Genomic DNA, 14,080 nt, shown 5'->3' with positions numbered 1-14,080 from the left:
TCTCTTTTGTTTTGCGTTCCTGTTTTTTGGCCGAAAACCGTTTCTTAAATTTCCGAAGATCCGTAACTCCGATGGGGCTAAAATTTTAACACAATTTTTATCCAGATATTAGTTTTCCTGTGGCCGAAGAAGGGCACCGACCGCCTTACAGGGGCGCCACAAGCCTTCCAGGCGCGCCCTGGGTAGGGGGCGCACCCCTTGGGCTTGTGGGCCCCTCGAGCATCGTCCCGCATTGATTCTTTTTCCCAAAATTCACATATATTCCAAAATAGATCTTCGTAAACTTTTATCGCTTTTAAACTTCGTTTGGTATGGATATTCCGCGAAACAAAAAACATGCAACAAACAGGAACTGGCACTAGGCACTGGATCAATATGTCAGTCCAAAAACTAATATAAAATGTTACCAAAAGTATATGAAAGTTGTAGAATAATGGCAAGAAACAACCAAAAATTATAGATATGATGGAGACGTACCAGGCGCTGACATGGGCTCCTGCTTCACACGGCGTCTGATTTCGACGTCTTGCGCGTGGTGAGGGAGGCTCTATTGACGCATGAGAGAGGTGACGATGTAGGCTCCACATTGACATGGCGGTGCGATGGCGATGGAGGCTCTTCCCTGACGCGGTGGAGCCGCGACGAGGGTGGTGCCAGACCATGGTCCTTGAGAGAACATTCGACGGGAAGCTCCAAGTGCGCCTGGTCTTCCTCCATCGCGGTTGCAGCTCCAACTCCTCGTTTCTTGAAGAGAGGATGATCTATTCCTTCTAGGAGGAGCCAGGTGTCGTGGAGGACCATGAACCCAGAGAGCGACGGTGGCGGCGCCATGATCCGAAGACAGAAGGAGATCCCGAACCACCACCTGTCGGTGCAGAGAACCAGGACTTCAATATCGTTGATGACGGTGAGCAGAGACAGAGAGGAGCGGATCAACGATGAGCTAAGAGGATAGGATGTGAGGTATGGTGTGGATGACACCAGAATCGTCCTTAAATAATGGCGGTCAGGCAAACAGACGGGTGGCCGGCTTCAATGTGGCACACTGGCCAGAGTAGGCCTCACGGTCGCCATGTCGGCATTGAAGCAGTGCTTCCCGCTCGCCGCGTCGCTCAGACCGGCATCAATGATGTGGAATTACGTCTGCTCTGAAATGGCCTGACTGGGATGAATGTGCGCAAACCTCTTCGCACATAGAGGATTTCGAATGGGATGTGGCGGTCAGGCGCGCACGTGATGGATGTCCGCACTGCACAAACTTCCCTTAGGGCATCTCCAACGCGGACCCCCAAACCGCATGTATACATCCAGACCACGCTATTCGGACTGCGGAAGCCATCCAACACGGTCCTGTATTGGTCCGCGGGGCGGTCCAAACGTACTTTTTCCCGCAAACCAAAGACAAACGTGGGGGAGCTTTGCGGGACTCCGGACAGCAGACATGTAGGACCCTGACACTTCTGGCCGACCAAAAACCCTGCCCGGACCCCTCGCCTCCATCCTCCCCATTTTATCTCCTTCCTTCTTTTCTCTTTTGCCTTCGCCGTCGCTTGACCACCCCCGGCCGCCACGCCACACCCTTGACAGAACTCTACGGCTCCGTCACCTCCAGCGTTCCAGCCGGGCTCCACCCCGCTTCTCCTCTGTTGACGTTCAAGCCCTGTCCTTTGACCGTCCGCTAGGTACCATCTGCTGCTGCTATACTCACCATGCCCGACAACTGTTCGATGAATTGTTGGAGCTAAAAAAAGTTTTCCCTTCTTCTTTCTAGCAGTGGATTCCAGTTTCGAGTACATATACGAGCACTATGTTGAGTCGTCTGATGGCTTGTCCGACGAGGAGTACTCGTATGAGACAACAATGATGCAAGCGGTCCTTGAAGATGTGGAGTGTGCGGATGAGCATGTTCTCAATTTCAAGGGCTCGATCAAGGGTCATCGATTTCTCAACTGCAACAGGGTGTGCGGCCATTTGACACTAATAGCCGACTACTTTGCCCCGGATGCACTCTTCCCTGACCATTTTCGCCAGCGTTTTAGATGCGCAAGACTGTCTTCGATCGTTCGTACCAGGGCGTCTGGTCCTATGATGACTACTTCGTCTTGCAGAAGGATGTTGTGGAAACGCTTGGCTTCTCTGGTTATCAGAAGTGCACAGCCGCACTACGGATGCTTGCATATGGCATGATCGCTGATTCGTGGGACGAGTACCTACGGATATCTGAGAGATGCCATGGTCAGGTTTGCAACTGCCATGGTCGAGGTGTTCGAACCTTAGTACCTAAGATAACCAACCGTGACAGACACCGAGAGGCTCTTGGCAATTTCAGAAGCAAGAGGGTGGCCTGGTTTACTTGGATCTCTTACTACATGCATTGGGAATGAAAAATTGCCTGAAGGCTTTACAAGGGCAGTTGCATCACACGATCTTTGGATTTGGCACGCTTTCTTTGGCATACCCGGGTCCCACAATGACATCAATGCGCTGCAGTGATCACCGTTGTTCGGTAGGCTGATTGAAGGAAAAGCTCCTACTTGCCACTATATTGTCAATGCACATGAGTACAACATCGGCTACTATCTAGTTGACGGTATCAATCCTTTGTGGGCTACCTTTGTCAGCACCATCTCTAACCCAGCTGGGCAGAAAAAGTCCCACTTTGCCCAAAGACAAAAACAGCTAAAAATGATGTGGAGAAGGCATTTGGAGTTCTGTAGACCCGTTTTGCAGTTGTTCGCGGACCTGCTTAACAATGGGAGAGACCTTGTAGGAGGTAATGACATGTTATGTGATTATGCACAACATGATCACCGAGGATGAGGGTGAGGATGCTGCCGCGGCTCTAAAATTTGAGAACATGGGAGATCCTATCGAACTTCCACACCAGAATCCGGCCACATTTGAAGAGTTTATTCAAATGCATCAACAAATTCAGTATCAACCAACTTAAGAGCAGCTGAAGGAAGATCTGATTGAGCATCTATGGGTCGTTAAAGGGGACTGGAATGTAATATTTAAACTTTTTTAAACATTTGAACTAGTGCTGCATGCGGCTATTTGAACGTTTGTATTCTATACATGTGGCTATTTAATCATGCAGATTTAAAAAGAAAATGAGGGAGACCGAATGTATGCGGGCAGTGTTAGATGGCGGTCTTTCACATATGTGTCCGCGGATTGGTCCTTCTGTCTGCGGACGCACGTGGCGGGAAATTTAGGGGTCGCGGTTGAAGATGTCCTCAGCTTGTGTCGGGTTTACGGAATTTTGAAGCATTGCATTGGATGCATCGTCCGGACACTTCGGCTGGACATTTTGAGATGCCCTTATTTCTGGACGTATACAGTAGTTTTCCGTTTTGATTAATCGCGTTGGAGTTGCCCTAATAACTCGTATAACTTGGTCACGATCCATGCAATCATGAATCGATACAAGGAGTGGCAGCTAGCCAGCTAGCACTAGCAGCTATGGAAATGGTTGGAACTTGTGAAACTCTCTCGACTGTATCAGTAGTGTATCACCAATACGGGCGACAGCAGGCAGCAGCTGAGCCAGCCCACATGGCTGAAGAGCTCTTGCAACTTCCCCAGCAACGTACACGATTCCAAGCATCAGGCCACGTGGTTCGGTGGCTGAGCAACGTCCTTTTTACTCTTTTATTACTTCATCCGTTTCTTTTTAGTCTGCATATAAAATTTGGTTAAAATCAAATTTAATAAAGTTTAATCAACTTTATAAAAAAAATATCAACATCTGCAAGGGCCTCTTTGATTCGCAGGATTGTCAAAATGAAGGAACAGGAAAAATACAGAAATAGGATAGCATGTCTCATAGTATCCTACATGATTTGAAAACAAATGTTTGATAGCGCAGGAAAAACAAATGAATTCTACAAAGAGGTTTGAGTGAATGAAAATTTTCCTCCAAAATGTAGAACAAATGAATCCTGTGGGAAAATTCCTAAGGATGCCAATCCTACGAATCAAACGAGCATCACAGGAAAAATTCCTAAGGGTTCGAATCCTCCAAAAATCCTATGCAATACCTTTGAATCAAAGGAGCCATAATACTGGAGTTATATAGTATAAAAATTAATTTCATGATGCACAAATTTAACAAAGTATGACTTTGACCAAATTTTATATACAGACTAAAAAGAAACGGAGGGAGTACATGCTTCAGTGTTCAGTGATTCCAATCTCGTATTCTCTGCCTCTCCACAGCAAAGTTGGTTTCACGGTCCTCGTCTCGCATCGAAAGTTGTTCCGCGCTTCCATTCGCATTACCTGCATTTGTTAAATCTGTTCGATGAAGATACGCAATCCCACGCTTGGAGCACGGGTTTCTTGGAAGCCCTTTTCAGCATGCTTCTCATCCTCGTAGCCTAGCCGCTACGGCATTGCACTGATGAACTGATGCTTCAACGCCCAACTGAATGAAGGTCACAGTTGCTGAATACAAGGCAGGGTACAAAGACTGGATTGGGGAGAAGAAAAACAGTGAGTACATCAGCTCGGCACGGTCACGGTACTAATCCCATGGAACAAAACTGTACAGATTATTCAATGTTACACGGAGCGCGCGCGCTCGGATGGATGCTCGCGCCAAAACTACAACCGAGTCGCCGTCGCCGGTCTCCTCAGAACGACGGCACGACGCCGTAGTCACCGTCCGACGCCAGGTGCGCTGACGACGCGGGCGAGAACGGCCCGTCCCGCTCCAGCGCGTCGTCCTCGGCGGTGCGCTTGGCGAACCGGCCCTTGATGCGCGGCCGCGTCTCGGCGTACGCCTTGCGGGACGCGTAGCGGATGGTCTTCTGAAACCGCCGGTTCTTGCGCTTCTCCCGGTACCGCATCAGCCGGGCCTGCCGCTCCTTCCCCTTGCTCGCCACCACCGCCACCGACGGCGCCGGCGCCAGGGCCCCGCCGACTGACAGCGCGTCCGGCACCACTGCGACCTCAGACGTTGACATCTGCAAAGGCGTAGTAGACATTATTTATCACCACGTACGTCCAGGTCAAGAAAAGCATTTCAGTGAGACGAGCTATGTCAGAAAGGCTTACGCTCTGGTTCATGGAGTGTTCGGGGTAGAAGAGAGCGCCGCCGGCGAGGTCGAGCTCGGAAGGGGCGACGGGCACCCCGATGGCCTTGATCCCGTCCATGGACCGGACGAAGTCCAGATCGAGGTACGCGTCCGAATCGGCGAAGAACGTGGCGGCGCTGTCCTCGGGGCTGTCGCCAGGCTCGGGAAGAAGCCACGAGGCCGCCTCGGCCTCGTTGCTCCTGTCGTCGTCTGCGTCCTCCTGCATCGCGGCGGCGGAGGACGGGGAGGGGTTGGGCTGGGGCGGATCGGCGAGCGCGCCGAAGAAAGGCGTGACCGGGAGCCGCTCGTGCCGGCTGGCGAGCGGGTTGGCGGAGTGGATGTCGGCGTCGCACGTTGCGCAGAGCGCGGCGGCGTCGGCGCGGCAGGTGACCGCAGCGGGCGCGTGCTCGCAGACCTCGCAGAGCCAGACGCGCGCGTGGCGGGAGCCGGCCCCGTGCGCGCGCGCGTCGCACCCGGCGCAGAGGTAGGCGCCGTCCGACCGGCAGTAGAGCCGCGCCGCGTCCACGGCGCACGTGTCGCACGGCCGCCCGGCCAGCCCCCAGAGCCCCCCTCCTCCTCCTCCTCCCACCACCGTCTGCTCCTCCACTTTCATCTCGCTCGCCGCGGATCTCTGGCGCTCAGGTCGGCACTGAGGGGTGTGGAAGATTTGGTGCGTTTCTTTCTGCTGGGTGCTCTCGCTCGGTGCGTGGGTGCGGGCGCGGGTGGGTTTTGAGGGGTCTGCGGGCAGGGAGAGCACATGGTAGGGGCGGGGGCTCCGCTCGGGTGTCGCGGGCGGGCGCGATACACTTCGGGCGCCCGGTCGCTGTCGCGCGGGGCCACAGGGTTCGTTCGTTTGCCAAACTTGGCTGAGTCGAATTAAAAACAAGCTTATTTTACGAGCTCGCCTCGGCTGAGCCGGTAGCATATGTTTGCCATTGCTGTCGCCTGCTTCGCTCCTGCTTTGCCGCATACCATTCCACAGTCGGATCTGTTTACATTTGCACGCTACTCCCACGGCGACGTATCTGATTCTGAGCACCAAAGTTTCAGTTCCAGGCCGGCGGCCTAAAATCTTTTTGGTTCACGTCAGCTGCACAGCCGGTGATAACGCAACACACGGGCGTGAGGCCGTTAGTCATGGCTATAAACTGAAGCCATTAATGAGACGTTTGGTGCGAGCTCGCCCATCACCGGCTCGGTTTGCCTCTCCGGGACGGGATGGGGACGGCTTGCGTTGGGTGGATGCATCCCGGCAGTGCACCGTGCACGCAGGCAGGCGCGGATGCCCTTGGCACTGGCCAACTTTTTTGCGCTGGAGAAAGTTTGCGATGCCCTTGCGGAAAAGTAGTAGGCGGGTCCAGTTGTCACTTGTCCTGATGCCATTGCCACGCCAGGCACCAGGTGGGGATGCGACGGAGGTGAGGGTGGGGGTCCGGCCAAGTCCGACTGTCGTGCTCACCCGTGGATGCTTGCTGTACGCCAGGTGGCGCCAACTGGTTGGCTTCTTGGCTCCCGCCCTTATCTCTTGCGGATGCGATGCTGCCATGTCAGCCACCCCGTGGTGGGGGACGCCGGATCCCAGTGAGATCTGGATCCTTCCGGTGGTAGCAGTAGCACTGGGGATGGTTGGTGGGCTATATGAGGCCAACTCCACCGCGCGACGTCATCTTGTCCGGGTGGGTCCGTTTAGGGTAAAACAAACGAATAGCGCGGCCCAACGCGCGTCCTCAAACGGACAAATGTCCGGATTCCATCCGTTTTCGACCCATCCTCGGCCCAAAGTTGCGTCCGGCCCAAAGTTTTCGCCGTAGTTTTGGTCGTCGACCGGAGGAGGTTTGGTCGTCGCCGTCTTTGCCGGTGGCAGAGGGGATACGACCGCCGGCGACGTACCACGGCGGCCGCGGCAGCTTCCGACGAGAGCTCCAGAGCGGCCAGTAGCCGTCCGACAACCATCCCTGCTGCGTCGAGGTGATCATCGCGGCCTCTTCGCCACCACGGCCGCAAGGTGTTTGACATTTTGCCCACAAAGGTATGGATAGTGGAGACGAGTTTTTCTTCCACCATTTCCTTTGTTCATCGGGCGATTTCGGATGATGAAGATCTTGTGGTGCTGCACTGGTCGTTCACGACCACATTCAACGACAGCTTCCTCGGTACAGGGGGTCAGTCCCTGGTCGTGCTCCCAACCTGAACCGCAATAGGAAGATAGGCCACGCCCTGCTCTATGCCGATTACTTTTCCAACACCCTCCTCTTCAAGCCGGATAAATTCCGTCGCCGTTCTCGAATGGCAAGGCATGTGTTCAATCGTATCCGAGAGGGAATGGTTGCTCATGACCCATACTTCGAGTGCAAGACGGATGCCCTTGGCGAGCTTGGATTCTCCTCTTATCAGAAATGCATCGCGGCCGTCCGCATGCTTGCGTATGGAATTCCAGGCGATCTGGTGGATGAGTACGTGCGTATGAGTGAGACAACATGTTTGATGTCAATGTACAAGTTCTGCCAGGCTGTGATCGAGGTGTTTGGCCAAGAGTACTTGAGGCAGCCAACTGCCGCTGATACAGAGAGATTGTTGGTGACCAACGCAGCTAGAGGCTTTCCAGACATGCTTGGCAACATAGATTGTATGCACTGGGAGTGGAAGAACTGTCCATTTGCTTGGCAGGGCAAGTACAAGGGGCATGTCAATGAGTGCACTGTCATATTAGAGGCGGTGGCTTCGCAAGATCTTTGGATATGACATTCTTTCTTCGGCATGACAGGTTCTCACAATGATATCAACGTGCTGCAGTGTTCTCCAGTCTTCGCAAGGCTTGCAGAAGGCCACTCCCCACCTGTCAACTTTGAGATCAACGGCCACCAGTACAACAAGGGATACTATCTAGCTGGTGGTATATATCCTCAGTGGTCAACTTTTGTGAAGACAATCTCGAAGCCCCAAGGTGAGAAGAGAAAGAGATTTGACCAAATGCAAGAGAGTGCTAGAAAGGATGTGGAACGTGCTTTTGGTGTGCTTCAATCCCGATGGGGCATCGTTCGATACCATGCACTGTCGTGGATGAAAGGAAGCTTTGGGAGGTGATGACTGCTTGTGTGATCATGCACAACATGATCGTCGAGGGCGAGCGTGATGACAGTATCTTCGACCAAGGATTTGAGTATCAAGGTAACAATGTTGAGCCCCTGCACCAAGAACCGGCCACGTTTGATCAGTTTGTCCAGTTCCATCGTGAGCTGCGTGATTGGCACACTCATGCGGATCTTCAAAATGACTTAGTTGAGCACGTGTGGGGTCATATTGGCAACCAATAGATGTATTGGTTCATTTTATGTTCATTCAAGACAATTTCGATTTGGTTGTAAAACTATTTTTTATTAGAGACAACTTTGATTGGGTTGTAAAACTATTTTAATTTTCAAACAATTAATATTTGGACGTGCAAACTTGTTTTCATATGAAAATATGGGCATTTTAGGCCCTGGCGGACGGGATGGGGCAAACAGATGTGGCCGCGCGCTGGGCGCACGGCCACCGCATCCCAGGACAGGCCCGAACACGAACTCATCGCCCTACCCAAAGGGACAGAATCCGGCCAAAGCGGACGTCCGTTTGGGGTCGCGCGGTGGAGTTGGCCTGACCAAAATGGACATCCGTGTTGTCCGGATTCTATTCGTTTGGGTCAGCAAAACGGACGTCCATATCCGAATCTAGTCGTTCTCGGTAGGTGTGCCCAACGCGCAGCCGCATCCCAAACTTTATGCCTGATTTACTAAAAAACGAAAAGGGGTATTGGAAAAGAGCTTTAAACGGGAACATATTACAATAACTTAATTAAAAAGTCCACGATAGTTACGGCCGCACATAGAACTGAAGTTGAAATTAGAAAAAAAAACATAAAAAAGGTAGATCCGGCCGCTGCCGATGCCGTGGTCGTCTTCAAGCGCCACCGTCCTCGTCCTCTTCTTTTGTGATTAGGTCGATGTAGGGAGGCGGCGGCCAGAGATGGGGCGGCGCCCCCCAAACTGGGGCAGGCGCGGCATGCGCAGGCTGCGGTGGTGGTGGTGGTGACCACGGCGCCCACGCGGCCTGCGGTGCTGGTGATGGTGGCGAGGGCAGGCTGCGTGGCATTGTGGTCGTCCACGACCACGACTGCCCATACAACGTACGGTTCCACATCGGGTTGGGCGGCTGGTCCTCCATCGTCTCGTCCTTCACCTCCTACTTCACATCCAGCTCAGGGACATAGACATCTCCGGCGGCCGAGAGCGCAATCATCTCGTGCGGCTCCTCCCATTGCTCCACCTGGCTGCGCTTGAACTCCCTTTCAGAGTCCTTAATCACGACCTGAACCAGCCGCTCCTCCACGGCTGTCATGGTGGGAAGTGGCGGTGGTGACGGAGATGAGAAGGGAGAGGGCGTCGGCGTCAGGCCGCGCACTCTGGGTGGCTCGGTGCGCGGGGCGGGCTACGAGCACGGTCGACAAAGAACATTTGTCGGGGCATGTCGTGCTCGTCCTGGAACCATGTGTCCCACAGGGGCGAGTCGACGTCGTAGCGTCAGTCGGCGAGGAACTAACGCGGGATCCGTGCGCCTCGTCTAGGGTTTGTTGTCGGCGAGGGAGGGAGCAATGGCATTCTATGGACAACGTGGGGAAGTGGACTAGCCAGTTCACGGTTTCGCCATGAAAAAGGACGAGGCCGGGACGACTGGGTGGCTGACGCGCGGGCACGCCCATGTGCATGGATTAAATCGGGCAAGTGGAAAGTAGTTGGATGACCGATAAGCGGGCCTGAGATGGACACTAAGAGGAGGTGTGCGTGTCCGTGTGTCGGGGTTATAATCCTGACAATTAGTACTAGGGGTACGAATAAGGGGGTAGAGACTAGCTACGACGTAGATGTGAGGTGTTTAACGAGTTCAGGCCCCTCACAGGGTGGAGGTAAACACCCTACGTCTCGTGCCCTAAGGCTTTTGCTTTGCTTTGATAGATAGGATTACAGAGTTGAACGTGCCCGGCTATGGAGAGGGGTGCAGCTAATATAGAGTGTGTTGCAGCCCCATGTCTCTCATGCTGCCGGGGCAATTAAAGCCATTGAAGGAGGCAGTTACTAGTGTAATGAGCCTATACTACAGTAGTTACAGGTAACAGTAATTATGACTCTATTTAGTGGATGGCTTAGGATTCCTTGGCCGTTGCAGCTCCCACAACGCCTTCTTGCCCTGTACGTCTGAGTGGTTGATCGTCCGCCGAGTGACGTGTGGTTGTCCGAGTGCTGCAGAGTCGTCCGAGTGATCCTCCTGTTGTACGTATCCGAATGTTGGCATGGTCCAGGGACCTACCTATGATGGTGATGGGCCCCATGTGGGTCCCGAATGATGGGTCCTTGACCCTACCTGTAATAGGTGACCACATTATTAGCCCTCGAATCGATTGGGATTTCATATATCAGACGAACCAATTCTTCGGTTATGTCCGATTGCTGCAGGACCACTCAGAATATGTTTCCGAGTCATGATTCATTGTTCCTTGGACAAAATCGCAACGGATTCTGGACTTTAATTTCACCCGGGTGACTGGGTGTTGTTGATCATCGAGAAAAAACCCAATGGCATTCGGTTTGTCTCCCGGAAGAGATAGACTAAGGACCCGAGTGAGGGCATGCCATGGCAACTCGAGGGGTGACGCCGGCACGTGGTCTAATTCTCCAAAGAGATGCCACTCCTTATCCCAGGGGAATGCCAGCGCGGGCCTCCTACAAGTCTAGGTTTACGAGTCATGCACCTTGGAGCCTTTCAAGAGGTCCAAGTGAACCCGTAGAGGGGCGTCAAGCTCGTCACATAACGATCCTGAAGAAGACTTCAGTTGGGTGTTTAATGTGGCCGAGTGCACAGGTCCCCGCGGAGGGTGGTTAGTCGGACCGACGTGCATCCTTTAGGAAGGAGGTGTGGGCAATCAGTCGGATTAATTCGGCCTGGAAATCACGAGATTTGAATTCGCGTGTTCGCACACTGAAGCAGTAACGTCGTGCGTTGGTGGGAAAGTGGGGGTGCGGCTCCTCGATTTGCGCGCTCGATCTCCACTACGTGTTGTGGCTGTCCTGCGCAAAGCACTGCCGCGCGGGCCATCAATCCGTGGATTGGCGGTGGGAGATTCATCTTGAAATCTTGTCTGTTGACATAAAAGGTTTGAGGGCAAAGGTTCGGCCCTCAGATCCCCTTCTTCTCGCCCCGACTCCTCCGCTTCTCTTCTCCACCCAAGTGCATGGCGATGGCGAAAGATTCCACAGTGAAGGCGGACAAGGTGAAGAAGGCGGGGAAGGCCACTTCCTTCGGCTCCGGCGCGGCGGGGGACTTGACCCCGTCGCGTGTCACCGCTCGGCAGTTGGAAGAGCTGGCAGAGGAAGGGCTGATTCTGCATGAGGGATGGCGGCGTCCAAGTGCAGGAGAGGTCGAGCCGGCGCCTCAGGAGGACGAGCGCGTCCTGCTCATCACACACGTCGAGCGGGGCTTTTCATTGCCTCCCCACCCTTTCTTTCGGGCAATTCTCGATTATTTTGGTGCACACCTTCATCACCTTCCTCTCAATGCCATTGTTTACCTCTCGGCTTTTGTTTCTCTCTGTGAGAATTTCTTGGGCTGCCCACCCCATTAGGGTCTCTTCAAGTACATCTTCACCTGCCAGTCAATGACCATCAAGAAGAATTCACCGACTGGTGAGAAGGCCAACGTCACCAGTTGTGTGGGGGTCCGGGCATCCAGGTTCACGAAGGGAGGTCTTTCCCAAAGATGAGCTTCCTTGACCTCGTCAAGGGATGACAGGGCACTTGGTTCTATTGCAGGGATGTCCCCAGCACCAGCACTCGGTTAGGACTCCTGCTGTACTCTTCGGAGAGGGTGAGGGCACCTCCATCGCTCTCTATGACAAGGAAGGAGGAGGCAGAGGTCGACATCCTGTCCACCGGCCTCATCAGCGTTGTGAATGCTGGCGTCAATGGGATGGACTTGTTGGAGGCATTTCTCACTGGGCGGATCCAACCACTGCAGGCCAGGGCCCATCCGATGTGGATGTATGAAGGGCCGAGTGACCCCACCCGAGTGCATCCTAAGGAGCTTGACGAGATGGATGTGGAAGCCAAGATCAAGGCTATCACATGTGATCGAGATAACCCGAGGGGGACCAGGAGGGTTCCCCCATATTCCAAAGACTTGCAGCCCCTAGATGTATGTATGTGGTGCTCGGTCAGTCTAGCGTGTGCCGTTCAATGTGTGTCTGACTTTAGTTGGTGTGATGAATTTGCTCTCCAGGATTTCCCGAAGATGATCTCCATGATTCCAGTAGTGGACCATTCACCCCAAGACGTGGACACCGAGCAATGGCAGTCAGAGGAGTCGGATGATGATGAGAGTGATGATGACGAGGAGAGTGATGATGACGAGGAGAGTGACGAGGAGGAGACCTCTGAAGAGGGAGAGGAGGCAGAGTCCTCCCCGTCCTATGAGGCCCCTAAGGAACCTCGTAACAAAGCGCTGCATAACCCCAAGGGGAAGGCGAGTGTGGATGATCAACTGATTATTTCTGGCCCGACGACTCGAAGCTCGAATCGTGCTCGTGCAGAGGCTGATAGCTCGGCGAAGAAGCAGTCCAAGCAGCCTAAGCAGATCTCTTCCAAACCCCAGAAGGTTGTAGTACCTCGGATCAAGGTGTCCGTGCCCGTGGCCTCGACGTGAGTGCTCTTGTCCATTCTTTTTCTGTTTCTGTGTTGGTTCGGTTGCTGACAGAGTGTTCTCTGATTTTTGTAGTAACGACACTTCGATGACTTCAGCGGACCCGCATGCCCACCAGCCAGACTTGAACGATGTTGAAGCTGCGGACGCCGCCACTTCCAAGGGTACGTTACTCCGACTGACCTATGCAGTTGCGCTCTTCTTTGACTGAGCTCTGATGATTTCTTCGGTTTATGCATCCCCACCTGAGATCATTCAGCTAGACGATGAAGTGGGTACTCACCCGCCGAATCCGAATGTCACCAGGGGGTGCCGAGTGTCGACGTGGCCATTGTCGGTGTCAAAACCGGCGGATCTCGGGTAGGGGGTCCCGAGCTATGCGTCTAAGGCTAATGGTAACATGAGGCGGGGGACACAATGTTTACCCAGGTTTGGGCCCTCTCTATGGAGGTAATACCCTACTTCCTGCTTGATTGATCTTGATGATATGAGTATTACAAGAGTTGATCTACCACGAGATCGTAGAGGCTAAACCCTAGAAGCTAGCCTATGATTATGACTGTTGTTGTTCTACGGACTAAACCCTCCGATTTATATAGACACCGGAGGGGGCTAGGGTTACACAGAGTCAGTTACAGAGAAGGAAATCTACATATCCAAATTGCCAAGCTTGCCTTCCACGCAAAGGAGAGTCCCACCTGGACACGGGACGAATTCTTTAATCTTGTATCTTCATAGTCCAACAGTCCGGCATAAGTACATAGTCCGGCTGTCCGAGGACCCCCTAATCCAGGACTCCCTCAGTAGCCCCTGAACCAGGCTTCAATGACGATGAGTGATAACCCACAAGTATAGGGGATCACAACAGTTTTCGAGGGTAGAGTATTCAACCCAAATTTATTGATTCGACACAAGGGGAGCCAAAGAATATTCTCAAGTATTAGCAGTTGAGTTGTCAATTCAACCACACCTGGATAACTTAGTATCTGCAGCAAAGTATTTAGTAGCAAAGTAGTATGATAGTAATGGTAACAGTGGCAAAAGTAAAGATAGCGGTTTTGTAGTGATTGTAACAGTAGCAATGGAAAAGTAAATAAGCAAAGCACAATATGTGAAAAGCTCGTAGGCATTGGATTAGTGATGGATAATTATGTTGGATGCGATTCCTCGTGTAATAGCTATAACATAGGGTGACACAGAACTAGCTCCAGTTCATCAATGTAATGTAGGCATGTATTCCGAATATAGTCATACATGCTTATGGAAAAGAA

The 14,080-nt window shown here is 52.9% G+C and overlaps 1 protein-coding gene across 1 annotated transcript; it reads right to left on the bottom strand.

The window, feature by feature from the left end:
* Window positions 1–4,428: 4,428 nt before the first annotated feature.
* LOC123137439 (zinc finger protein CONSTANS-LIKE 3) lies at window positions 4,429–5,804 on the bottom strand. Its single transcript, XM_044557195.1, has 2 exons — window positions 5,062–5,804; window positions 4,429–4,970 (listed from the first exon to the last, which is right to left on the bottom strand). The coding sequence occupies exons 1-2, from the start codon at window positions 5,692–5,694 to the stop codon at window positions 4,638–4,640; spliced, it is 966 nt and encodes a 321-aa protein (XP_044413130.1). The 5' UTR covers window positions 5,695–5,804; the 3' UTR covers window positions 4,429–4,637.
* Window positions 5,805–14,080: the final 8,276 nt, after the last annotated feature.

The sequence above is a fragment of the Triticum aestivum genome, chromosome 6B, assembly GCF_018294505.1.
Source record: "Triticum aestivum cultivar Chinese Spring chromosome 6B, IWGSC CS RefSeq v2.1, whole genome shotgun sequence".
In the NCBI taxonomy this organism is placed as follows: domain Eukaryota; kingdom Viridiplantae; phylum Streptophyta; class Magnoliopsida; order Poales; family Poaceae; genus Triticum; species Triticum aestivum.
Note: the sequence above shows the minus strand (reverse complement) of the source record. Positions and strands in the feature narration are given on the sequence as shown.